The sequence below is a fragment of the Malurus melanocephalus genome, unplaced genomic scaffold (genome assembly GCF_030028575.1).
Source record: "Malurus melanocephalus ecotype Western Australia unplaced genomic scaffold, MMel_1.1 scaffold_49, whole genome shotgun sequence".
Lineage (NCBI taxonomy): Eukaryota > Metazoa > Chordata > Aves > Passeriformes > Maluridae > Malurus > Malurus melanocephalus.
This window is the reverse complement of record NW_026623281.1, coordinates 420,516-448,496: the sequence shown is the minus strand read 5'-3', so window position 1 is coordinate 448,496 and position 27,981 is coordinate 420,516. Positions and strand designations below refer to the sequence as shown.

Below are 27,981 nucleotides of genomic sequence, written 5' to 3'. Positions count from 1 at the left end.
ACTTGGTGCATTTTTTGGTGTCAAAATAAATGTACAGATTTCAAATAATTATTCAACTTGATGAATAATTGCTCTTTATCCCATAAATTGAACTTTGAGGACTTATAATATAAAATGTTATGGTGTTTGAAAAATTGTTRTAAAGACAAGTGTACATATAAAGTGAAAATATGCTCTCAGTGTAAAATTTTAAGCAGGTAACTGAAAACATAAAATACATATTCAAAGCAGTAAAAAAGGGACAACTACAACTGTTATCATGCCACCCACATGCTGATACTGCACTTCTCTAAGAATGTATATTATTTCAGATTWCTTGGGATTTTATTTATTTTATATTATTCTCATAGTCCATGTAATGGCAGTTACTTTCTTTTCCCCCTTTCAATGAAGGAAAATTATTTTAGAACTTTAGAACAGATCAGATRTATATCTCTACAGTAACATGAATTTCTTCCTGCTATCAGTACCAAAGGGATTATGATAGCAGTCCTTTTGACTTTTCAATGGCTCAGTGTGTAAGCTCACCTACACATCCATTCTGTCATGCACAGCAGCCGGGATAAAAAGGTGACGGATGTTACAGTGCAAACCATTTTGAGACGTATTAGAAAAAAGGACCACTAAATATTAATTTTTAACATTATTATAATCCTCTTCTTATATTGATGTAAAGTACTTTTGTATSAGGCTTCTCATAATTGATTTGAGCAACTGCTACAGCTGTAGGCAATTTCTYATTCCTTTTGTTAATGGAGATAAAGTTACTGCTGAAAAAGAAAGACACTGTGTCATTAATCTGGGYAAAAAGGGCCTTGCTTTTCCCATTTAATAAAACCACTGGGTGAGTCTGTCACTCAGGCAGTGAGTTAGCTTCAGGCTAATTTTGTCTGAAAAGTCTAAGCATTTTCTTAATTTCTTCTTCGTTTAAACTTCTCCTATTCTTTTGCGAAGTAAATGTGGCTATTCAGTGAGTCTTTCATAGAGTCAGCATTTTGCCTTAAGAATATGGTAATTTGCACTTAAGACTGGTGTTAAATAATCAGGTCCTGCAGCTGCAACAGCTGTGACACAAACTTTTCTAAGAAGGAAAATTTACTAGATTGCATTTATATACATGTGGAAATTAAACCACAGCAAAGGAGTTTATGGGTAGAAGAAAGTAAAGTGTTTCACTTGAAAAAGGTACATGCAATAAAGACTCTTYAGGGTCTAGGTTAAAGAAAGGGAAAATGGTAGAAGGGATTGTTGTGAGTATTAATGCTGGGAGTGAATGTGGCCTTGATTATGCCTAGAGTTGGATTATGGCAGAAGAATTTAAACAGCTGTCCTGTGATGCTCAGGATATATTAAGACATCTTAAATGGTGGTACCCTAAATGTACCTTTAGGTATTAATTGATTAAGGTGCATTATACTCATGGGATAGGTAAGGCTGGGAAGTCCTTTTGAGGAATGACAGGGAAAATCTGAAATTATGAAAATTTGTTTGGAACTAATAGATCTTCTAATTTTATGTAGATTTTTTTAAAGGAATGTACATGGTTCATCCTATGCCTTCATTTGAAACAGGAAAAAAAGATATCCAGACTGGTGTAACTGTATGTGAGGACTGCTTTAGAATTACTCTTAACACAATGGGACTGGTTTTTTAGGGTTACTAATAGATTTGGATCATTCTATTAAAAATCTTGACTAAAGCTGATCCAGTAATGCAATGTCGTATTTCTATCACTTTGCAATACTTCTGAGTTTCATTGTTCATTTGCATTATTTGTTGTTGTTCAAGTCAAGTAATACACCTTAGGTTCAAGTTTATTATTATTCAGTAAAATTGGGAACAACCAGATATTTTTCATCAAAGTATCACAGGAGGGAATTCAGTAAAGACAGTCAGATGAATGAACTGCTAGTATTTTTATGCTCCAGTTTTTCTGGTACTCTTGTCATTTTTAGTTAGAGTGTTTGAAATTAGACTAAATTTCATAAGACAACTTTATTTTTTTTTTAAGTTACAGTATGTGAGCTAGCAAGAAAGTATATTAAAAATTACTTGTGAGAATCTGTTATGCATATCAAGCAGAAAATTGGAGCTCAGTTCTTTGATGAGGTAAAAAAGAAAAAATAATGTTAATTTATAATTAAATAGGATATATGGAGAACATTCTAAGTTTTGTTCTTTGTATATATTTTTCCAAGAATTCAGATGAGGGAGAGTTCTAAAAGTTGGATGGCAATATCAACAGAATAGAGTAATAAAGGACACTGACTTACAGGAGTGATTGGAGCTGGAAATGCATGATAGTGGTGGGCTGTTGGAAACTGAGTTTGAGCCAAGTTGGTAGCAAATGTGAAAAAAACTGTTGGGTAATTTTAAGAGACGGCAGATCCAAACCAGAATCACATGAAATAGAGCAAGGAATCTCAGGAATTCACTCTTCCTTTTACTGCAAGGTAAGAGTAGCTGTAGATAAATTTATTCAGACACTTAGATCTAAGAGTGATTTATAGGCTCTCTTCTCCTAGGAGAGATTTTAGAAATATCACATATATAGATCATTCTGTTGATTCATGCCAGGCCTGTAAGTGGTTCATATAACCCAGGCTGAAAAGCATTTAAAGATTCACCATCTCCCCAGAGAATCTACTCCAGTGTTTATCTGTATATTATAATTGAAAAAGCATTATGCTGCTGCTGTGCTTCTCACTAACTTTATTTATTTCCATTAATTAATTCAATATCAACATGGAAAAGGGATTAATATTCATATGACTTGCTAGCAGTTTCATGTCTCTAATTATTTTCTCTTTTCTGGGGTAAACAGCTACAACAACTTACTAGTCTTAGACAGACTTTGATAGAAAATAATACATAAAAATTAGACAAGAAGTAATAGAAAAGTATCATTATGAAGAAGAGACATGCAAGATTATTGACTTTAGTAATTAAGATATGCAGTTCAACAAAATATTTTCATAATGCTGTCAGTAAAAACTGAAGTGGCTTATTAAAATTTGTCCCAAAAAGTAAAGTTAGTTGAAACAGTATACTCATATTTTTCTCTTTAGAATGTTAGTAGTCTCACACAAAATCCTTTTTATTAAAATTAAATCCTTTTTATTTAATTAAAAATGTGGTTCCAGGCATTGTTGCTCCGTCATTCTCCTAGAATTGATTTGTCATCAGGGAGATTGTTTTGTCAAGGTAATGTCATGCTATTTTTAGTTACCAGTGTTCTTAGCTCATGATAAGCAATTAAGAAATGCAATGCACAGTAAAATAATAGGCTYTCCTTACGTAACTTTGTGGTTCTTAGCAAACCTTTTCAAATTAAGSTACTTTAGGATGAAAACCTTACTGGTGTATCTTGCAGGAAAGCACCTGTTCTGTCTTTTAAATGCTACTGAAAAAATGTGGAAGTTACAGAGATGGATTCTGAGCCATTCACTGGTGCTCAGCACTGAGCTCCTGGGTGTTTAGCTGTTCTTCAGGGACCTTCCTTTGCCTTTTGTTTGTAAAATTAGAAGAGGCACATGCTGCAGACAGTAGTGAATATACGCACATCCTGACAAAGTTACGTTGTTTTTAGAGTGAGCAATTTTAACGCATATTTTTTTCCTGCATACCCCAATAACTCAATCTAAAATTATAAGTAGAAGTTTCTTGTTATCATAAAAAAAAATTTTGTTTGGGCACAGGAAGAGAATATTATTTTGGTTGAGTGTTRCAGTATATTGTCATATGTTTTACTAGGCAGTCTGTGAAGAAGCATGATGTGTGTAAAATTAATGGAAAACTTGAGAAAGAGAGATGAAAATTGACAGAATTATGCTGAACTTTACAAAGCCGTATTAGTTCATTTAGGTAAAATAGTTGCTAGCAATTTTACTRATAAATTTGACTCTGTCATTTAGTATATTGCCAGTTACAAATAGCTCTGTAAAAGCTAACRTGTCTTAAAATTAATATTTTTCCTTTTGAAAAAAAATTACATAGGTAAAAATTGGCATCTGTCTTAGTCTTTGAAGTCCTTGTCATTAAAAAGAAAGGGAAAAAAATAGGCAAAATAACATTAGGARCAGACTGACACAATGTGCCCAAAATATGAGAGTCTACTTCCTTATCTAGGAAAAATAGAGAATTGTAAATTGCATATTGAATAGTAATTTCAATGCTGAATTTTCTGTACAAAAGCTTTCCCATTCTTGTGGGAACATTTTATGTAAAATCATCCAGAGCTGTCACTGTGATTGCAAAGCTGGTCTTAAGTCTGAATGAACATGGAACTCCTTCCCCTGACTTCTGTGTGGTCACAGTGGCAGTGACTGCACTGTCAGAGAGGTTGTTATTTCACAATAAGGCTTTGATCTCGAGTTTGCAMTGGGCTTTACAGCTCCTATCAAGAGGTGAAATGATGCAGTAAAAAMCACTCAAGATGTTTTCAACTTCGTTGCAATTTCAAAAATCCTGGAAATGTATGAAGGCTTCTATGGGAACTTTCATATTAATATACTCACAGAAACAATCAATTTCAGAAAACATTAAAAAGCATTTTTTTTGCCTCTTCCACTCATTTGGTGAGTATCCAAGGAATAATTCCAGTAGAAACATTTCAATGCATTAGAAACACTTCAAGCCAACCAGAAATAAGCACGAATAAATACATGATTACAAAAATAGTTAACTTAAACAGCAGTAAATTCTTCTGAATTGAAGTGACAAGTGGTACATTCTGTGGTAAAAGTGTTATGTCCGGTTTTGGCTTTGGTGTTGATTGAAATAAAGCTTTAAGGATGCTGGGAACACTGTGTCAAAATTTCCCCCCATATATGTAAAGTTAAGTGGAATAATTTTGTTGCCACTCTGGTGGTCTTGCTCATTGAAGTAGTTTATGCCTATTATACCTGTACAAATGGGCTTCATAACTCCAAGTTTTGCTGTAAAAGTTGTGTAGCTAATTAAAAATGTTCTTTCAAAGTACTTACAAATATTAGAGAATCACAGAACCATTTATTTCAGAAATTACCTTAAAGTTCTCCACTAAACCATGTCTCTAAGTGCCATAACTATACATCTTTTAAATACCTCCAGGGATGGTGACTCAACCACTTCCCTGGGCAGCCTCTTTCAATACAATGTTTCAGTGAAAAATTATTTCCTAAAATCTAATCTAAACTCCCTCTGGCACAACTTGAGGCCATTTCCTCTTGTCCTGTCACTTACATTTGGGAGAAGAGCTCGACCCCCACCTTGCTACAGCCTCCCTCTTGAGTGGTAGAGTGATCAGGTCCTTCCTGAGCCTGCTTTTCTCCAGGCTGAACAAGCCCAGCACCCTCAGCCCCCTTGTTCTCCAAACCCTTCCCCAGCTGTTCCCATCTCTGGACTTGCCTCAGCCCTTCAATGTCCTTGCAGTGAGGGGGCAGAGCTGGACACGGCACTTGAGCTGTGGCCCTCACCAGTGCTGGCTACGGGGAAATGCTCCCTCCCCRGTCCTGCTGGCCACACTATTCCTGTTCCAAGCCAGGTGGTGTCCTTGGCCACTTTGGCACACGGTAGCTCATGGTGAGCTGGCTGTTGAGCAGCACCCTCAGATCCTTTTCCAATGAAGAGCTTTGCAGCTGCTCTCCCCAGTCCTGCAGCACTGCGTGGAGTTGTTGTGACCCGAGTGCAGGACAAGGCGTTTGGCCTTGCTGAACCTTAGCCATCGACGCAGCCTGTCCACATCCCTCCCTCTGGAGAACCTTCCTGCCCTCGAGCACACCAACACCCCCACCCAACTCGGTGTCATCTGGGAACTTGCTGAGCACACACTCAATTCCCTTGTCCAGATCACAGCTCCTAAACTGGGCTGGCTTCAAGCTGAGAAATGGGGACATCATTATGAGCAGACGCCAGGCAGGTTTGACTCCGTTTACTGCACTCTTTGTGCTGTCCAGCCTGTCTTTTACCCAGCTAGTCCCAGCCATGGGCAGCCMGTTTCTCCAGTGGAATGCTGTGGGAAATGATGTCAAAAGCTTGACTAAAGTCTACATAGACAGCCTCCTCTGCCTTTCCCTCTTCCACCAAGCAAGTCACCTTGTCATAAAAGGAGATCAGGTTAGTCAAGCAGTGATGTCTTCCACAAACCCAGGCTGGCTCCCCTGGAGTCCTACATGTGCTGTGTGAWKGCACTCAAGATGTTCTGCTCCATGATTTGGCCCAACACCAAGGTCAGGCTCACAGGCCTGTAGTTCCATAAATCCTCTTTCTGATCCTTCTTGCAAATGGGTATCATATTTGCTAACTTCCAGTGAGGTGGGACCTCTGCACTTAACCAGAACTGCTGATAAATGATGGAAAGTGGACGGTGARCACTTCTGCCAGCTCCCTCAGTACCTTYTGGGTGGTTTCCAGGCAGCCCTCTGGACCTGTGTCTCAATGGTGTAGTGTTTTACTGATCATTTTCCCTTGGATTTTGGGGCTTTGTTCTACTCTTCCTCTGTGTTCCAGCTCAGGGGGCTGCCCAGAGAAAAACTCATCTTCCTATAAAAGCCTGAGGCAGAGCAGGTATTAAGTATTCCAGCCTTCTTGTTCTTTGTCACTGTGTTTCCCCTTCCATCCAATAAAAGATGGAGATTCTCCTTAGCTCTCTTCCTGTTGCTAATATATATCTAGAAACATTTTTTATTGTCTTTTATGCCAGTAACCAGATTAGGTTCTAGTTGGGCTTTGGCCCTTGTAATTTTCTCCCTGCATGACCTCACAACATCCTTGAAGCCCTCCTGAGCTGCCTGGTCCTTCCAAAGATGAGACACTCTTATTCCTGGGTTCCAGCCAAAGTTTCCTACTCTGCCAGGCTGATGATCTTCCCTGCCTGTTTGTCTTTTGGCACATGGGGATGGCCTGCTTCAGTGCATTCAGAATTTCCTTCTTGAAGCATGTCCGGCCTTCCTGGACTCCTTTGTCCTTCAGGACTGCATCCTAAGGGTCTTTGTCAACCAGCATCATAAGCAGGCCAAAGACTGCCCTCTGGGAGTCCAGTGTAGCAGTTCTGCTGGCCCCCTCATCATTTCTCCAGGAATCAAAACCTATCATTTTGTGATTGCAGTGCCCAAGACAACCTCCAGTCACCACATCACCCAGCWGTCCTTCTCTGTTCAGAAAGGCAGCTCTGGTGAGGTGCCCTCCCTAGCTGGCTCATTCACCAAATGTGCCCTTCAGTTGTCAGACTGTTGATCCTGCYACTTTCTTAGGGGGAGGAGCTCATKGCRTTTAGAGTTCCATCATTACTATAATTTTTATCCAGCTATTAAATATATCCAGGTATTAAATCTCTCCTGTYGTTGCTAGTATGCTATTTAATTGATTTTATCATAGTTTTTCCTGTCTTTTTGTGGTATGAAYGTATGAAACCATACTTACATGGGAGGGAAATAAAAATGTTTCTAGTAGTCTGTTGACTCCTTCAAAAGTGAAATYTTTGCTGCCCTAAACGGGTGAAATTCCATAAGACTTGCCATGTAATTTTAGTATAAACCATGGAGTTTTATTAGGTAAATTACTGGTACTGTAGACCTCAGTATGCTACTAAGAAGAATAGCACTTCTGGTTTTGGGATACTTGATATAAAAACGAATTTCAAATTGGCTTCCTTTCTGCAGCAGACTGAATTGTGCAGTGATAAACATTAGTAGCCATATTTTTCTGTCAGCTCAAATGTGAGCTGCTGATGAAAACAACAACAAAAACAACAAAATCCAAACTGAAAATTTAATTTGGAGCATTTAAAATCTTTTACAATTCATCTGTGAAAAAAATTAATACATTCTTAAGTGTCATGCCTTTCTGACAAAAMCATTATAACAAAATAAAAAAGAAAGGATGCTGTGTTTGTCTTTGAAATCGACAATTTAAACATTGAATGAGGCAGATGATCTCTGAAATAGAGGCAGCTTAAAGGATATGAGTAGCAGAAATAGCAGTTTTGGTATTAGGTAAACAAAAGTCCTAAATCAGAATTGTGCTCCATTGTGCTAAGTGTTTTGCCAACAAGATAAAGATGTATTATGCATTAGCTAATTTGTCAGATCTTGTAGGTTTTTSTAAAGGACAGTGACACAAAAGTACACGTTAGCTGCAATCTTGCTGACCCTAAGTGARAATTGTGAAAAGCAGCAAGTAATCATGGAAGGGAGGAGCTCTCTATTCTGGTTATAAGCTATTAGCTTCAGTGAATTTCTAGGGCTTTTGCAGGAACCTAACCTGGAATGAAGAGTTGGTGCAGGGCTGCTGATTCTGTTGCTCTGTACTTCCTGTTGGTAGGGTGCATTGTGACTCAGTGTGTAGCCTACCTTATTTTGACAAAATCCTTTGTTCTCATTAGTGCCATACAGAAAATGATCCAGTTGGGTTCTCAGATTACATCCACTGTTTTTGTAACTAAAGCTGTATTTGTAAAGTATGAGGTATTGTGTGCCATCCTATATGTTAACATTTGGCTTCTCTTCCCTTTTGCCTGCTCTTGTAAATCAATTTTATTTGAACTATAACAGAAGTGTCTCGTAACTTCAAYGTATTTTCAAATAGCCTTTGAAAAACAATTTAAATAAAATTTCCTGAAGCTCCTTAAAATATAAAGGTGTTGTACATCAAGGAGAGTTTTGCTGTATACATTCATGCTTCTAGAAACAGGAGAGAGCATGCTGTAATTAACTTGTTTGACCTGAAATGTATACAAGGAATGGAAAATTTGGCTGCATGCGTAATGACCTGGTGGTCCAGGTAATTTYCTTTATGCCTTAAGTTAGGTAACTGACATTAATAATGCATAGAATCTTGCTTGTTGAGCAGTCTAGCATTATATTTGCAGAACTACTGCTATACTAACTGGTATTACATTCACATTCAGTGATTTATTTGATCTGGAAAGCCAAAAAATTCCTGCTTTTCTAAAAGGATGTAGGGCTCCAAATGATCAAATGATCTATGTTCTAGTTTTCTTCTATTACAGTTGTGATGAACACGTGATCATTTGCAATATATGTGTGTATATATATGTATATATGGTGGGACATTATGTATATATAGTATATACATCGGCATATATTGGGACATGATTTTCACTTTGGTCTGTGACTACGACATTGGATTGTGGCTTCAACAACCTGTTTTAGAAACCTCACAAATAAATCACTAATGATACTTGTGGAAGTTACCACCTTCCTTAGATAAAAATACATTTATAAAGTACCAGTTTGTATAGAGTAAGCTTTGGATCTGTCCCACTRTCAAATAGAGCATAAAATAATGAGCTAAAATTTGCAATGGCTGCCTGACACACACAAGGGTATTTTAATTAACCTGCATGCAGAAATTAACCCTTAGAGTACTGCTTCAAATTCTTCAATTTATTTTGTTATTTAATTTTACCAGTGGGCTATGCTGCTTTTCTACTCAGTTCATAGTACTGTACATAAAGTACACTAAATAGCCATACAAAAAAAGAAGTGAGAAAAAGAAAAAAAAATCCAATCAACTTCTTATAAACAAGGGATTCTACAAGACTAAGTACTCCAGGTTGCTAATGGGTAATGTATTCCTAAGCAACTACTTTTTTGTTAAAGGTTTTATATTATGACATGAATTAAAAGCATGTAATGTTTCACTGTACCTGTGTGCTTGTTAGGTTTCTTCSTAAAGTATCATAGGTGTGTCTCCATTAGAAAGAAGTCAGTTCTTTAAGGGTTAATGTGGGGTTAAGCAATCCTGAGGTACTCTCCTGCTTGTCCTCTCCTAAAGGTATCTGCATGTTAATTCTCAAATATTACCTGAACAGGTGAATATAAACACTGTATGAATGACTAACTGAATGATTGGAAAAATTCCTTTGAAATGCTTGCTTGTATCTTGTAACCGACTGGGAAACAGAAACATGATTTCTGAAACAAGGTCTTTAATGAAATACAGAAAGTTCTCAGCAGAGTAGAAACTCATATACTGACAATTTATTCTGATTTCTTTTTCTTTCAAATAGTCCAATAGAATCCTGCCAGAATTTCTACAAAGATTTCACGTTACAGATCGACATGGCTTTCAATGTGTTCTTCCTACTCTACTTCGGCTTGCGTGTAAGTAGTSTGTGTTTGGTAGCAAGAAGCAGGGAGGGAATACAGCTGTTGTATATGGTGATTGAAATAGACATTGTATGCATTTTCTTTCAAAGAAACACACTGAATACTGTCTTTAACTCAAAAAATATGAGCAGTGTTTTGTAATGTGTAAGTCAAAGTTTCAAGACTTAGATAAGTAAAAACTGCTTTGTTAAATATCTTCATGATACACTAAATGTTATTCCTTTATTTGTATATTTATATTTCATACTTATATAAAGCAAATGTTATCATTRCCTTTTAATTATTAGTCAAACGTGACTAGTAGTTTGACCCTATTTTAGCACATGGGCAAGTTGTAGCTATGATGTCCTTGGCATCTAAGCTCACCAGTTTCCCTTGGCTGAATCTCTGGAGGGAGAAATCCATGGTTCAATACAAAGGACTGAAGTTCTGCTCTAGTCCTGAGCTATGCCTTGTAGGAGTCATCCTGCTGATCTCCTCTGAGCAGATGGTAATGGGAATCTGAGCAAACAGTCCTGTATTTAGAAATCTGGGAGCAGCAAATACATGATAAGACTASTACCAGCATATTGGGTGTGCTAGAACGGAAGTGATATATTTTGAAATTTTTTTATACTTCCCTACACTTTTCTAATATTACTGATACATTTCTCATAAATGTGGAAAAATATTTTTAGCACTGATATTACAGCTGATCACATAGATGATCTATCTCTTTAGTTAGACATTTMATTTTAATATTAGTGTGATTATCAAGCAATGTACAATACAGACTTCTTCCCAGTGAGACATGTTGTTTTGTTTGGACACACCTAAAACATCAGTTAATACCCTAACTTTTAAATTTAATATTTTAGAACAGATACCTGCAATCAGCATGAGAATAATCTGATTCTTTCATCTCTTCCCCTCTTTTTTTTTTTATTTTTATTTTTTCTTTCCAGTTTATAGCAGCCAATGACAAGCTATGGTTTTGGCTAGAAGTTAACTCAGTGGTAGATTTCTTCACGGTCCCTCCAGTGTTTGTATCAGTATATTTAAACAGAAGTTGGCTTGGTAAGTAAAGTAGCTTTTCCTTTAAAATGGTTRTTCTAAAATTGCTTAAACTTTGCACATTTTGGTGAAGAATTTTTTCATCATGTGTCATTGTGTACATAGAAGAATGTTACCAAAATTGGTTTTCAAGTGAATTTTAAGCAGAAAGGTGGATTTAGTCAGAAAAAACACTTATATCTGTTTTGTTTCCAAGTCATAAATGTAATTTCCTACTCAAAGTGGTGGAGAATTCAATTTTGAAAGCAGTGAAGCATGAGGCAGCTTTTATAAAACAGTGAAGTTGATTTGTTGTCTTAGGTTGCAACCTGAACAGGTGATCCAGACCATTCGTGCACTGAACTGGATTGCCATGAATCATTGTCAACACTGAAATCTGAAATCCTTACCTTTTCATCACATTTTTTGAGCTAATGTGACTAAATTTTAACTTTACTGAAACAACTGATTTGGGAGATATATTTAGACACTTAATATTTCTGTTGAACTGCTAGGAATGCATTGGAAAAAGTATGCCCCACGTAAAAGGGAATGCAAAATGAAACACAGAGGACAACCCAATTAAAGAACGTCCATAATGGAACAAATGGAGTTTCTTGTCCAAATGTTWTATGCTCTGTCTTTAGGAAAAGGGAAGGTCAAAGTTTGGGATTTTTTATTCATAGAGAACTTCCTAAAAATGGCATACTTTGTGAATGCCATGTCTTTAGACAACATGTGAAACCTCACAATTTGGCAATTCATTCCTCCCAAAATACAGGCAATAATTTTCCCTGAGGACTCAAGAGTGTGGTTATTTTAAATATTTCATATGGAAAAGAAAAGAAACCAGAGTCTTTAATAGTCTTATAATATTTTCATCTTAATACAGAAGTGTAGAGATACAAAAATTATTGATGCATTTCTGTTTTATGAAGACAGATCAATTAATTTATAACCTTGTTAAAGGTCATATAACCATATCAGTGATTATTTGTGTGCCAGAGAAGAAAGCAGTAAAACAGCCAGAAAAGATCACTACAGGTCCTCATATGGTTATGGTCTTCATCACACACTTCAATCATRTATGAGAAACTAAGTAAGGCTTTTTGAAAGAGAAAATGTCATATAGTTCCATATTATGAATGGAAATAAAATTTTAAAAGATATGTAAATAAAAAATGTGCTTAGGCTTAAAAGAAAATTGCTGATTTCACTAGCTGTGACTAATCTCAGATTCCTTGTATTCTGTGAATTAAAGGGATGCATTTTCACACTTTAACGTGATGTATCAGATTTTCCCAAAACTTTGACATTTAAATCCTTGGAGATGAAGGCTATCTAAGAGAATAGATTCACAGAATCCATTGAAAACGAATATGAAATGAGAAAGTGSCAAGACCACAAACTCTGGGAAATGAGGCAAAGAGATAATTATTTGGAATGAATACCCTCCATGAAAGTGACTGCATAATTGACTGACTCATGGTGACACAGCAATCCAACTAACGGTCCTGACAGGGATAATGAGAGAGTTTGCACATTTAGCAGTTTCTGCTGCATAGATTTTATGTCATTTTGGAGGACGAGTTAAGCACTCATAGGGTTGAAAGGATTTCCATATCTCTTAATTACACCAACATCAATTTATCTTGATTTCTTGTTTATAGCCCCACTTTGCCTCATGGAATGCTCCTGAGACATTTATCACCTGCTGAGGCAAAAAATTGAGGGGTTTTTTTAATGTAGCCAGCTTARGAAATGACATATTTACAATGTTTTAGCTTTGCACCTGCTTCCAAAGRGGTTTTCATTTTAGCTAAATCATCCTTAGTGAAATAATTTACTAATTCAAAAATGTGAATTATTCGGATTCCTGACATAGCATTAATTTAGATCAGCAAAGTATTTTGAGAAGCTGTGATGAAAGAATTTTTAAGTAAATACATTGAAGTGTATTAATGAAGACTGTGTAGGCCTTTACACCTGTAAAAGAGATGGCCAAGTTTACYGTCTGTGGAGCTCAAAATACTTTTGGACAGTCCTCCTCAATCCTAGTGGTAAGACTGAGTGTGAGTAGAGGGGAAGGGAGGGTGTTTAGACCATATTATTTATAGTTACAGGTTAGATACCTACTTTGCCTTTTTCCTTTATATAAATTTTGTGATTGAGAGAGATATCCTTGGGCAGAAAGGGGATTCAGAACCTCTAAGTTGCAGGTTTTGTGCCAGTTGTTCTTGGGTGTAAGTAGAATTAGCAGAGTCGTTTGTCTTTTAATGAGGCAAAGAAATAGGGAGTGMTTCAGGTTAGGCAGTGTGAAAATCRTTTAACATTTGCACATTTTAAGAATTTGTTAATGATTTAGCAGGTTTCCTTTTTATGCTTTAGATTTCAAGACCATTTAGGAGCTGAAATATAATGCACCATCTGGAATATATTGTGCATCAGGGTCTTTCCAGTTTATTTCAGCATTGATTCATGTCACTCAGCTGTAATGAGTTCATTGAAGTAGTTGGCAGAATCAAAGTTCCCAGTGTGGCTCCCTGAATGCCCAATTCCACAAGAGSTGTCCTGGTTTAACTAATTGACTAATATATCAGCATAGACACAGTTTAAGCAGTATTTTAAAGAAACCAAACTATGCTAAAAAAAATAAATGTTGCCTTTGGAGTAGTAAGTGCTTATAGAAAGCATAGCAGAGGACATGTGCTCTGAATGTATCATCTGTTAATGTACTATAATGGAACCAGTGGKTTTTTTCTGTTCTTATGCTAGTTCAGAAATGCCACCATTCACCRTTTATGTAGCTTTTAGTGTGTGAAACTTCCTCTTTTCCCTGCTACTCTTTTGTATTCAGCTGTTCATAGGTTGTATTTTTGCATCTTGAAATGGTGTATATGAATTAATTTTTCAATCAGTATTCACAAAGGATGTTGTTTCAAATCTAGTCTTCCAACTAAATTCCAGTTTGCAAACAACATTCAGTATTGAAAGGCAGCTCAGACAATCCTTTTCCATCAAAAAGTTTCAAGGAATGTTATTATGATCAATGTCTAAAGTAAAGCTGGAGACAAAATAGGACTTCAAATCGGCAAAATACCAAATTTTTAGGTTGGGTAAATCCTTCAGAAGACACTTCTATGGTATCATTTTTGCTTGCACAGAGTAGCATTAGTAAAGGAAGTGCATGAAAAGAATTTTGGCATATGGAGCGATCTACATATTCTATCGAAAGATTGGAGGAAGTAGAAATAGGAAAGGAAGTTTTAAAATATCTGTAATYCAATTATATKCAGTGYTTTATCATGCTTTATAAGAATTGTYTATGCTCTGACTTGAAAACTGTACAGATAAGAACATCAGTGTGGTTTTGGATGTTCATTTTCATCWAGACCCCCAGGACATTTTTCCAACACTGTTTTGCAAACAGAAACATTTATGTAGATACTTGCACATAATCTAAAGCTCTGCTTTATAAAATCATAAATATTACTTGCACAACTTGAGSAAGAAACTTTCTGATAGTGGTAAGACAGTTTTTCAAGTGCAGGTTTCTGCAGAGGGGAGAGAATCTTCCCAAGGGAAGAATGATAACAGAAAGGATGAAGTTTCTGGCTCTTGAGATTGTACAGGTAATTTTGGTAGTGAATTTCAACCAAATTATTTCAGTGCATTGCAGAGTCTCCGTTGTGTATAGTGTAAGTAAAGGTAGGCTAAAAGGGTTGTTGGACAGAAAAAAAGAATTTACAATGGGAGAAATAATGAACTACCAAGTTGTCATGATATGAGTATTGTAGCTAAGTTTCATATTCAGATCTCTTTTTCTTTAGATAGCTTGCAGTCTTAGAAATTGGAGAGTCATACAAGAAGTGAATGTCTCCTCGTTTTATTTAGTAAAGATTTACGAACACTTCACAGACCACTTAAAATTTATTCTATCTTCTGTGATAGCTAAGGCAATTCAAATAACTGAAATGCATTTTATCATGTACTTGTATGCTTATGAAGAAGGAAATATTGATTTTATGAGCTGACTGTGTTGGACTAAATTGCCTTGGCAGAATTGTATTGTTAGAGGAGGATTTAACATAAAAAAATATGATCCTAGCTTCACATTTCACATATGTGAATGAGGAACAATTGGCCTTAGAACTACAGTGATATTAATACAACCTAATATATGAATTTGATAGTGTCTTGTATTATTGAATCACAGAAATTAAAGATAAAAAAGATCTTTTAAATACTCTATTTCCTTTTCMTGACTGTGTGCTTCATCTATTCTACTGTACAGAACATCAAGTGGTAGAAAGTGTTTCATTCCTAGTAAATTCTATTATTAGGAAGATTTTTTCTTCATCTTATTCCATGACATCCCTTTCGGTCTAGGTTCCTGCTGATGCTCTACTGTTTTTTTTTCAGAAAATTATTTGAGATGAGTACTGGGGGGAAAGAAGGCAGACAACAGATAAAACTATAGACASATGCAAAGCCTAGAGAACAAATCTCTTCAGGTGGTGTTTAGTGCAGTTACRGAAGGGGATCCTTTTTTTCCAGAGCTTGCTCAAATTCTGTCCAGKTCCTGTTACAGACATGTCAATTAATTTTGGATGAGGCTTGTGGTTTCRGTATCAACTCCTGGTGTGAGAAGACTGTTCCCAACAATTCTGGTGGAAAATCAGTTATTTTGGGGAATCAGAGAATGAAATTGGTTTCCTACTGTGGAGAGAGATAGATGGCTTTGGAGAAAAAGCGGTGTGTTTTATTAAGATAGTTAAAGTGGTGGTGTGAAGCCTCTTGCCCATCTAGCAAGTGTTCTTGAAGATGAAGCTTTAGTTAAAAATCTGTGGCATTAAAATAACTTTTTTTTTTTTTTTAATGTCCTGTAGGATTCCTTACCATACCCTCTGCAGCTCAGCCTGAAACCAAATTYGAATCCAAAGAACACTTTATTCCTTTTGGAAAACTTAATGTAATGGAATTTACTTACACTGACACAAACAAATCCTCTGATAACTTKATTGTAGGGATACCACTTTGACTTTGCAATCATTTGGTGGATTTTATGCATGCGCAGGTCTCAAAGCTCTCCCTTGCTTATCAACTTCAATTTGCAGTAATTTACAATGACTTTATTGGTAAGTGTTGTGCATTTCTGCCATCTATTGGTGGAATCTTTGAATGCACATCCAAATTCTACAATATTTCGTACAAAACTATTGTCTCCTATGCAGCTTTGATTTTTTTTTTTTTCTTTTTTGTCATTTTACTTAGAGTATGCTTTTTTATATAAAATGGAAGCTAAAGTTTCTAAAATCTGGAAGAATTTTATGTATATGTGCATGTGGGCTGTTTCCATGTCTAGTAGCATTTCTCGCTACTCTTCAAATGCCTTCAAACAGGTATCAGAATGAATTTAATGGAAAGAGTTTTGAATGCTCAATGTGCTTGGTGGTTTGTCAATAATCTGTCACTGAATGGACTGTAGCACATTTGCATCGGATTGAAGATAACGTTTTTTGCTTTTTTCTGGGCACATTATTCAGTTCAGGTTTCACAGAGTAGGTACATTTTGACAGGGCACCAGTTAAAGTAACACTTCACGACAGGCATTTGAGTTGCTACAATGTTARTACCAGAAGGTAACCTTGTGACAAWCRTGTATTTGCCAAAATCCGTGWGAGATTTTTRTGGATATTGTTACTTTCATGCGTGTTTATTCTTCYGCTTCTCTTTCCTCCACTGATGAGAAATCAAAGTTAGCCAGAAGACACTGGAGCAGAGGAGAAACCCAGGGACAGCACTAGTTTCAGGTGTCAGTAGTGGCTGTCATCTGACATTCAYAGAAACTGGTTCTTGCTTCCCTACCTCTGTGAACTCAAAGCAAACTTGGGTAATTTAAATCAAGTGTTCTCGGTCTGTCACCATCTGTGCCTAGTACTTAACACTGCACAGAAAAATGACCCCAAAACCATTCTGTTTTCTGTTCTGCTCTCGTGGGGAGGGATGATAGGCAGCAGGGTATCTTGTTTTTTTAATGTGTGAATGAGTGGCAGGCTCAGACCAAAAGTAATCCTAGTCTCTGAATTTTGAGAAGCTGTTGCAACTCAATATCATAGCTGATATCAGCTATATAGTTTAAAAAGTGCTTTCTAGTGGATTTGCCAGGCTGGATGGACTAATTTGACCTCTTTCATCAATAACCTGACTGAGCAAGATTATGTCTTTAGTGGAAGAAAATAAATAATCCTGGTTTATGTTTATAATTACCTGCCAACTMGTTTTACCTAGAAACAAATGCATAGTTGCCATCCTGCTTTACACAATTCCAAGCCCTGCTTGTCACTTAYCCTCTTCATTACCAAGCACGACATCTTCTGGTGTCACTGCTTAACATTATTAGGCAGAATATTAATAGAAATATTAAATAGCTTAAGGTCAAGAACACATTCCTGACAAGACTCCCARGGAAGACATGCCAGATACRTTTTAAGACTCCCTGGGGTTTGGTMCATTTAATGARTGCCACRGCAATGCTGCGTAAGTTACACCAGTATTTATAGATCTGTCATTCAAACATGTCATTTAATGGAAAAACAAATGGCATATGATGCTTTTCTAAACATATACATAAATATAATTACTTACATTGACCACTTAAATCCTTTGTATTAGAATTCTTTCTTTTGTCTGAGATTGATGAGTAAGCTCGTGGTTACTTCTTTTAAGGTTGTGAAATTARCATTAACTTTTTTTCTGGAATTTTTATAAACTGTATGTCTCAGACTCACCTAAAACCAACACTAAGTACCCCAGAGTGAGTGTTAAAGACTATTGGATGCAAGTTACCCAGACATGATGACTTAGAAATATCTGGTTTAACWAATGTTTTTATTCACATTCTCCTTAGTCACATTAGGAAGGCAAGTATGCAATCATTACATGATTGGCTTTCTCTAAGTTATAAAATAAAATATGTATGGGACACACCTGTCTTTTCTCCATGCGTGCTGAAATGTACAACCATGTTTCTGGTCATGGAATGCTGCAATTAAAATGTCTTTGCAATGCAGTAAGTCTGTGGTTGGTTAACGTATTTCATAAACATTTTATTCTTTACAAATTCTGATRTTTTGAAACAGAAAATATATATTACTATTTTGGGCTTCCCCCCCCCCCCATGAACAGTAAATTTAATTAGTATTTTCATTTAAGTGACCTAAATTTGAATTTCTAGTAARATGTCCTTGTCATATAACCAACTGTCCCTTCTGTGCAACACTCTTAATATTCTTTCATGGTTATAATATTTAGAACTTCCAAAGGTATGTAAATGTTCTTCARCATTTCTCTTTCAGGTAGACATTTCCATGCTGTAAAACAAACTGGTTTTATGTATATTTCATACAAAGGAAACAAAGCAGCTTGACTTTACATTAGCTGATGTAGCCAAATGACCTGTTTGTCATCAKTGGTTGGTGTCCCATGTCATGTTTTTTCTGGACATCAATCCATAAATGTTCAAGATCATAGCCTGCCAAATTTAGTGATTCAGAAACACAGAATGTTATTTTGATGTAGACTGCTAAATTCTGAATAGTTCATAATAACTGATTTAAACTGTCTTTGTTCATATTTAATTCACTCACACTCCCTGAAAGGATAATAATAGGATAGTAATAGCAAGAATAAAGGATTTATGCTGAAAAATAAATCACTGCAATTTCCTTTAATAGCCAAACATTTTGATTTTTTTTTAAAGATATTACATAATTTTCTGCTCTCCATATAATTTTCTGTCCAGTTAAAGTACGTTCTGAATAACTSGATGTTATGTGAAAAAACAATCTGTTTTCCTTTTATCCTGCTTTTTATGATCAGTTAATTACAATTGCCCTTGGATTCTCCAATGGTTTCAGTGGTCTTTCAGACTCTGTAATTAAGTTACGCTGCTTAAATGAATGCTACCCAGACTGCTGAGTTTTGTCTTTAGTAGAATGTGGACTAATATTGTAAAAGGAGAAAACCCAWTCCCTTGAACTGCTGAGGGAACCCATAATTACTTATGCTGTCTTCTGGCATTTGTGTTTACTTGAATGAGGGGCAGTTCAAAATGCTTCCTTTAGTGTTACATTATCATCAGTCAGATGACKTCCAAATTTTCTTGATCTATCTACATCATGTAACTACCTGTACACATTCCTTAATGGCAAATGGGAGATTAGATTGATTTTTTTTTTTTTTAAATTTARCTATTGTTTCTTAAGTCAGTTGAAGAGCCAGTTGAAAATAAAAATTCATTTCTTGGCTTCCAAGGAGTATGTTAGTGTATACAGTTCCTTGTAGGCATTCAATCTATTCTTTATACATTACCCAGTAGCTTTTCCCCCAATAGCTTCTTTCATCGATTTTTTGGACTGCTTTCTTAAATACTTTCAGTCTGAGTAAGTTTGTTGCTGAGTGAGATAGTCTCAATTTAGAATTTTGAATGCTTTCAACTTTATAAGTAATACAGTTGATTTTGTTAAGCATTATCCTGCAAGGAGTGCTGGTTTTATTCAAAGCAGCAATATTGAGCACCACTGGGGATGTTCAGTTGCAAAGAATCAGCTGTGTGTTATCTTAAGTGTGAAGTTGAGTTTGAAGAGGTTTTTCATGAAAGTCAGGATATCTAGCAACTGTAATCTTCATAATCAAAAGGAAATTGTTGTAGTCCCTTACAAGCAGAGATGACTGAGAACAAAATTATTTAGTCTACTGCATTTTGAGATTTCTGAGGTGCTCAAAACACTCCAGTTGCTAGCTCTCCATTATCACCTAGTTACTCTGCTTCTCAGTATGAATTATCTATCAGCTTTATTGTCTTCCTAATTGCTGATTATGTTTTCCTTTTATCAACCCCTTCCTGTGTGGAACATTTTCCTACAAAACTGAAGGAGTTTTTGTGTATGGGTGCGCTGATGCTGCACTACAGAGCTACAYGGGTTCCTTTCCAACCACGGTGCACCCAGCAGTTAATGCCAGTCTCATTCATCAGCACTGCAGCCCCTTGGCTGGTCAAAGTGTCATTTGCTTGAAGATATGGAATAATTTCTGTTGGCACTAGATTTGGGGGTGTCGATTATACCTGCAGAGGCCACAGAAGAGTTTTTTTGCTCTGAGCCAGCTGGAGTATCAATGGTCAAATAGAGCACTGACAGYGTGTGCTGATAGCAGAGTGAGGATTATATTCACATTTGATCAGTTTGCTCAGTTTTGCATAATTCTGATCAGGGATGCTTGTCTCTGAAGTTAGTCAAGAGAGCCAGTGAAGTTCAATCATGTAATGACTGCAGTGTTGTGACAGCAGAAAAAAAAAAATCACAGCAAGATAAATATAAAATCCTAATRTGGTTTGAATGCCTTTCACAAGCACAGTTAATGAAATGTTTCTTAATGGCTGGTATGTGGTTGGGACAATGCTAACTCTTAAGAAAAAGTTATTTTCATTGTGGTTGTTGTGTGGGCAATGTATGTAATGATGGTGTGGCAGTCAATGAACATCTGAGTCTCTACATGTAAAATATTGTGACTATAAATTCAAATCAGATGGGATACTTTGTAAAGAAAATGATATGATTTTAGTTTTTATTATCTATTAAATTCCCTGTTTGGATTTTTGTTTCCCTTTCCTTCCTATTGTAGGCAAAGTGTAGATATCAGCACTGTAAAAGCAGAGATGTCTAGAAGTGTCATCTGAATTCTTCCATGTTCAGTGTTAACTGGGAAATTAATGTAGAGAAAATAATAAATCATTGCATGTGGGGCAGATCCTATAAGAAAAAACATTGCATTTAGTGGAAAATAGCAAGTGATACGTAGATTTGAGGAACAGCATCTTCTAGGAAAATTTCAGACACCTGCTTTACGAGGCACTGTCTCTAATCTACTCTGATAGTGCATAGAAATTTCCCTGTCTTTCCTTATTGATGGGGTAACATTGGTCTGTTAGGGTAAGCATCCGTGTGCCCCTGAAAATGTGAGMATTTTCCTCTCAGCAGGCAGATCACAGACAGATTGTCTGTCTGACRTGAGTTTGAAGAGAGAAGTTTTAAATGCTACTTTTTTTACTGGATTTATTCTTGATTCAGTGATGAATTGACACTTGCAGTTCTCAGACCTTGTATTTTGACATGATCTGCTGCTGAGGAGGTGAAGACTATTTTTTAGTACTGTGTTGGGGTGAAATAAGGTGTGCTGATACATGGTGTACAAGATCTACACAACAGCTGTGTTTCCAAAAAGCAGTGAAAACACCATAATCTTTGATTTCTGTGGAATTTTATGACTAAATTCTTAACGGGACAGCTGGTCTGAAATACTCTATTTATTCTTGGTACAATATAAATTTACACAATGTGCAAGGATTTATTCTGTATGCTGAGTAAAAGGTTATTGCTTCACCAGGACAAGCATAAATATTTTTTGAAATTCGTCAGCCATCTGGTCAGAAAATGGAATTAATGTTGTTATGTTTTTGGGGTTTTTTCTTTTTTTTTTTTCACCTGGATCATAACCATATAGAGAATTTGGTGGTGTATCATTTTCATAACTGGTTTGTCATGGTTTCACTGTATGTGTCTACTCGTGTCCATTCTTTAACTATTTTCTTTCAGCCTTTTTTTCAAAGGCTGAAGAGGCTCAATGAATAGGATGCATTATACCAATTGATTAGAAATTAAACATTTCACTCCTTCTCAAGTCTTATTTCATAGTATGCTCATTGTTTCTTTGGCAGTTATGGCCTGTGCCTTGTGACTCACGGGAGCAAAGACAGGCAGAATTGCAGTCTTTTTTTAAATCARTGTCCTGCAGCATGAGTCAGGCTTTAGATCTGGCCTTTGCCCTTCCTTTGCCTTTGTTCTTATCATTTGTTCTGCCCTATGGTTACAGCCTCTCAGAATAGCATATTCCTGATTTTAGTGCAATTTGTTCCTGATGAATGCCAGGGAAAATTATATAAGATGCTAACTTGTCATTTTTTCAGGAAGGGATGCTTTATATTGWGTTGTAATGGTGGCTTTAGACAGMAGCYCCCAAATTTCCAACCTTCTGTGTCRCCTCTTTGCAAGGTTAGCTTCTGAGGTGTARCCTCTTATTTCRAGGTTTYAGTACCATCATTTAGTACCTCTCATTTTGGTTTTAGTACCATCATCAGTAAAGTGCACAATTAATACTCTTCTCCCCAAATCAAAGAATTACAAAAGGCATATTTTCCATCTGTTTTGAATATGGACTCATAGTATCTGGAAAGGATTGCACAAAGGTAATATTAAAAAAAAAATTCAAATGAGACCTGAATAAATTATTTGCCTTCTTAACTCTTTTCTTTTCCCCATTAAGTAAATATGAATACTGGTTATTCTTCCCTTGATGCTTTTTTTGTTAAAGATGGCACTTACATCACTTTGGTGCGATAAAACTTCTTTTTCAATGTATGTTGTTTGCAAGTTCATACTCTGGTTTTATGTAAAGATCTGCTCTTCGTTCAGTACTGGGTATATCTGTGCTTGGTTTATGGAATATGATGTAGTTGTTGCCTGAAGYGGTGTAAAGCAGGAAAGTTAATGTTTACATATTGAGTGACTGGTTTTGTTACTGTAATGCCAAGCTTTCTGAACATGGTTTAGTATCTTAAGACTTCAAGATTGAGAGATAAAAAAAATAATTCAACTACATGTGTTTTTTGAGGAACTCAAGATGGGATTGTAAATTGACTTTGTAAATAATTTAGTGAGATTAATGAGTGGTAAATTCTTGGCAGAAGAGCACTATTCAGGTTTTGTCATAACCCATAGAAATTGCTGCAAAGCTATACTAAAAAGTAGTTGTTGACCAACMTGTATAGTTTTTATATTCAGACATAGCAGGTTTTTTCTTTTTCTATGAATWATACTTCTACCATTTTTGAAATAGCAGCCATGAAAATTTTATGGGCCATTTTGTGCACAGCAATGGCTTTTATATTGTTGTTTCAGAACCAGCTATTTAAAAGACAGGAAAAGCAGCATGTGCAAAATTCTGTGTTCACTTACTGTAAATTAAATTAAAAATGAATTTTCAAGGAGAGAATAGTCCCAGGATATAWCAGTTATTTTTCTCTACAGCAGGTTTCTCCTTGACAAGTTTCCTTGTGTTTTGTGTTTTTTCACACACTGCGCTTTTGAGCACAACTGTAAGAAAATAGTATCCTACAAAAGCACAACAAATCAGTCACTCATGTCTAACCTGTGCTTTAAAGGATGATAATTTGATATCCAGTTACACCTATTACATTAGTTATCCAAGGCAGGATCTAATCTTCCCTCGCCCTCCTTCAAGATGAGAGAGCAAGTACCTAGTCCCTGCATAGCCAAAGGTGAAGTGGAGCTTAACTGATGAGAAATCTTGCTTGCTTCTTCTGCATATTTTAGTTTAATAGCTTCACATTTGGATGGACTTTGAAAGCAAGTTGTCATTTAATTATAGCAGCACTTCCATAACTATATAAATCTCTTTTTATCACAAGTTCAGGGAGGGTMATGGAGTGATATCCTTCAAGGGTATGCTTCTGTAGAAAATATGGAAAACTTCACTTGTCAGTAGCTTGGATTCATTGATGGCAAATGGGTTATTAAAAGTCATTCTAGATCACTTTATAACAGAATGKCTGTTGATTAGTTTGGATTAAATATTTCAGAGCAGACTGCAGCCATCTCAGGTACTGCTGATAACACAGGGTTTAGGAGTTTTAGGTCTACTGCAGACCAGGAGGCCATGGACGSTGTCCTTCACAGGGGGAGGAAACAGTGCTGTTTTCCTGATGGCACCATCTTCATCTGCTTAACCGACTTTCACTCAGATGCTTATCTGAGCTAGACTACCGAAAAGGTATTTTTCTTGACTGGAAAAAAAAACATGGTGTACAGAGAGCGATTTTCTGTAATCTAATTGTGCATCTAATATAAAAAAAAATTCTGTTAAGTAATAGATATTATAGACGATAGAGAACTGTAATGTCACTGAAAATGAGAAGCTGTCTTGGGCAATTGGATTGTAGAACAAAATTGTAAAAAAATACTCCTTTGGACAGTAGAAACATCTGCGCAGGAAGGTAATACCAACAGCTTTGTGTGACTGGCTGTGATGTGGAAGAGTGCTTCTCAGCACAATTTGCCATCATCCTGCTGCTGCTCAAATTTATATTTATTGGTTTCTTTAAACTTATGGAGCAGGTTTGTTTTAGATGCAATCCTAGTTTTCGTTGTTTGATTTCTGTTTTCAGATTTGGATGTATGCAACAGATTAGGCAGTGCACAGACCAAAAAGTTAGAAATTTGATGAAAATCTGGCTATGCCAGGCAGGTGATGAGTTAAAAGAATACTGTCAAATTACTGTAAAAACAAAATAATAGGTTATGTAAACTAAACAGCTTGGCTCTTGCAATTTATTACTTGGGTCCTGTTTTACTTGAGAGGCATTCCAGACTTTCAAGGTAATGGATTCTGCACCCAAATATTTGCTGTACTAAGTATGGAGTACACTRATTACAGGTTTAAAATTGGATAATAACAAGTCTATAATACTAGTCAGGCTGAAATATAGAAGGAAAGGAAAACAGTGTGCCATATATGGCAAAAAGTAGGATGTGCTTTCAGTTTGAGCTGTACAAGATGTGATTAGTAACACAGATAAGTACTACCTCTGTTCCAGTCTTTTCAATTTGAGAGCAATGATTCAATTGCTCACAGATATATCCTATGTATTTGTCAGCACATGGACAAGTCAAAACCATTCCTATGGACTCAATGGAACTTGGCTGTTGTGACCAGTGGGAACGTAACTGTGTTGTTTGTAAGAATGTAGTGTTRCAGGACTCACAAAGTGTAAAGGACTACAAAAGTAGTTTGCCTCTGATTCGCTCTCTGCATATTACTTATGATTTGGATTTGTGTCTACTACTCTCCCCTTTATATTTGGCAGTCTTAATAACATTTCAGAAATGCTTTGAAATCCTGGATTTCAAATATTTCATATATTTCCTGTATTTCATATAAGCACGTGGTGCAGCCTGTTTTCGTGCCTGCTTTGCATTGTACTCCAGATGGCATTGGTATATTTGTGGCTCTTTTGAGGACAGGAAACAAGGGAAAAAAAGATTTAAAAAAAGGGCAATGATAAGCATGTTCCTCCAAACGAAGATGGCTTTTCAAGATGAAATTTGCATTATGCTCAAAGGAAGAAAACTCGTGAAGAAAACCTATGATACGTAATGGAAAATCACATTTGCGTTTTAGTTTAAAATAAAGAGATTTATGCAACTGAATGAGATGGTAGTTGACTGAACACAAAATCCAGGTTTGTGAATACTCATGGAGCAAGTCTGCTTGACTTGGACTTCATTTGTGCTCTTGCTTGATGGCAAAGTTGTGTTTCATGTTCCTTTTCATTCARTAAGATAGCTGTCATTAACTGGGATTGAAGGAAGGGTTGTGTTTATTTGTTGAAGGTTTTTTAATTTCATCTGGGATAAATCTTTTAAGAGTTTGCTGATTATTTGCTGACCTCTGCCTCTGCATACTAGCTTTAATTGGAAAACAGATAAGTGAACTTGCCAAAGAAACGAATACATAGTAAACAATTCCTTCTGTGTATTGAATAATAAGAACTATATTCTTTACAAGAGTACCTGTTCATTCCAAGTGAACAGCATCATGTTTGTGGGTTTTGAATCCATGGGTGTGGTTCTTTGGTGTATCTGAAAGCAGCTTATGTGGTAATATCCGGATAGAAGATGGCTTTTAAGCTCTAATACATCACGGATCAGAGGAGCATCTGCACTGCCTGCTTGCTTCTGTGATTTGTTTTGTCCATCCAGTTTGTGATACTCTTAGTCTGTTCTGTCAGGCTTAGTTTACTATTTGAATTCATTGTTTGTTTCAAGCTAACGGAAATGAAGCAGATTATACTGAATTATCTTTTGATAACAACATGTAAAGGGGAATTTTATCCGGTGTCCAGTTAAACAAATCTACTCTCAAAGTGAGGTTGTGTTAAAGAAAGAGCTCTGAGCTGTTGTGTCTGTGTTGATACTGAGTTAGCAAAAGGAAGGGTAAATTCGTGACCATCTTCATGATTAGTGAATTCTGTGACTGAATACTGGACCACGATACTGGCGAGCAGCGCTCCTGAAGCTGAAGATTCATAGTCATGATTCCCAGCAAGATTTTAGTCTACCACAACCCTTCTGGGGGCACGCGGACAGAAACTTATAAAACTACTAGAAGGCGTAAAAAATCTCATGGAGAATTGTTCAAAAACGGYTATCGTGTCAAACCTGGACATAACATCCCTGAAAAGGAAGAGCAACGTACTTTGCGAAACTCCTTGGTGTCTTGTTATAGGGTCGGCTCTTACTGGGGTAAGGTCCAGCTCTAAACTTTTACTTCAGAACTGTAGTTTGTTATACTGTCTCTAGTGCTAGCATTATTGTATCTTCTAAAAAAGTATATTTTATTTTATTTTTCAACTTAAAAAAAGAGCTGCAGTATTTCAGTTGCTTTGTAGGAATAATTCTTTCCCAAACTGACGTGCTGCAATGTACTCCTGTCTCCCTCAGCAAAGGGATTCATTGTTCACCTACAATGAAATGATCCAGTCTTTACTGAAGGATGGAATGTAATATTCTGCGGTGTTGGTGTTATCAAGAAATTTTTTTTAAAATTCTGTCATTATTTAAAAGGTGTAAGAGGAAGTGAAGAAATGTGCAGCAGAGAGATTTATTAACAAATCTTTTAAATGGCGTTGTTTGAAAGCAATTTATGTAAATTCTAARCTTGATTGCAGTTTTACTGTCCTAATCATATAACAATGATTTTTTTTTTCAGGCTGCAGGCTCCTCTCCCACTTGTACTGTTGCATAACAGAGGTGGAGAAATGTATTAAAATATTTTGTCTGTGTTGTTTCCAAGGAATGGCAGATCCTTTTCCTTCTATTCTAATTCTTCTTATCTTTTTTTCTCTAAGCTTTCATTTTCAAGCCTATCTACAGGGAGTTAGATCTCAGGTTACTCTGCTGCACTGTGTGAAGAAAAATGGAATTGTTTTGCATCCTAAAAATCATCCCTCCATCCTATGTCTCAGAAAAGATTCCTAAATATGGATTCTGGTTTTGGTTGGAGTTTTTTTTTTTTTGGTTTTTTGGTTTTTTTTTCCCCCAGTCTTCAGTAAACCTTGTGGCCTTAATGAAATCTAGGGTAGAAATAACCATTGATTGGTTTGATGAAGATGCTGTTCTGATGAATGGGTGAATGGTTTGTCAGGAATAGAAGTGGTAAATGGAATCTCTGTGTTGAACCCTTATACCAATATTTTGGATATACTGTTGTCAATTAGGAAAAAAAATAAACAGCCTAAGGCAGTAAGAAAGGGATTACATATCTCATTGAGGAGAAGCAACGTAATACTTGGTGCTCTTCTTGTCCAAGAAGAAATATCCCAATTCCTGTTTCTATTTATTGGAATCACATTAAAATCATGAAAGTATAGTTACCTAGTTATCATTATTTCCCTGCCTTTCMTTTTAAAGATTTTAAATGGTAAATTTCCTTTTTTTTGGGGGGCAGGGGAGGAGGTGGGGTGTTGCAATCTACAGCTAATCCTGATTGCTGCTGTATATTAATCCAGGGGAAAGCATCAGTTTAGAGGGAGACTGCAAAACTGTCTGTGAGACAGGCAAATACCCTGTTGACTGCAACATCAAATAAAGCYTTAAATATACTGTTTACTTTGTTGTAAACGTTATAGATAAAATATTTT

General features: G+C 36.1%; 1 protein-coding gene across 19 annotated transcripts in view; it reads left to right on the top strand.

The window, feature by feature from the left end:
- Positions 1-27,981, top strand: part of KCNMA1 (potassium calcium-activated channel subfamily M alpha 1) — a 380,586-nt gene that overhangs the window by 210,228 nt on the left and 142,377 nt on the right. For all 19 annotated transcript variants that reach the window (XM_057365171.1, XM_057365170.1, XM_057365167.1 and 16 more), the window contains exons 4-5: positions 10,013-10,106; positions 11,057-11,168. In XM_057365171.1, coding sequence (XP_057221154.1) covers positions 10,013-10,106; positions 11,057-11,168 — 206 coding nt within the window. The remainder of the gene's footprint in view (positions 1-10,012; positions 10,107-11,056; positions 11,169-27,981) is intronic.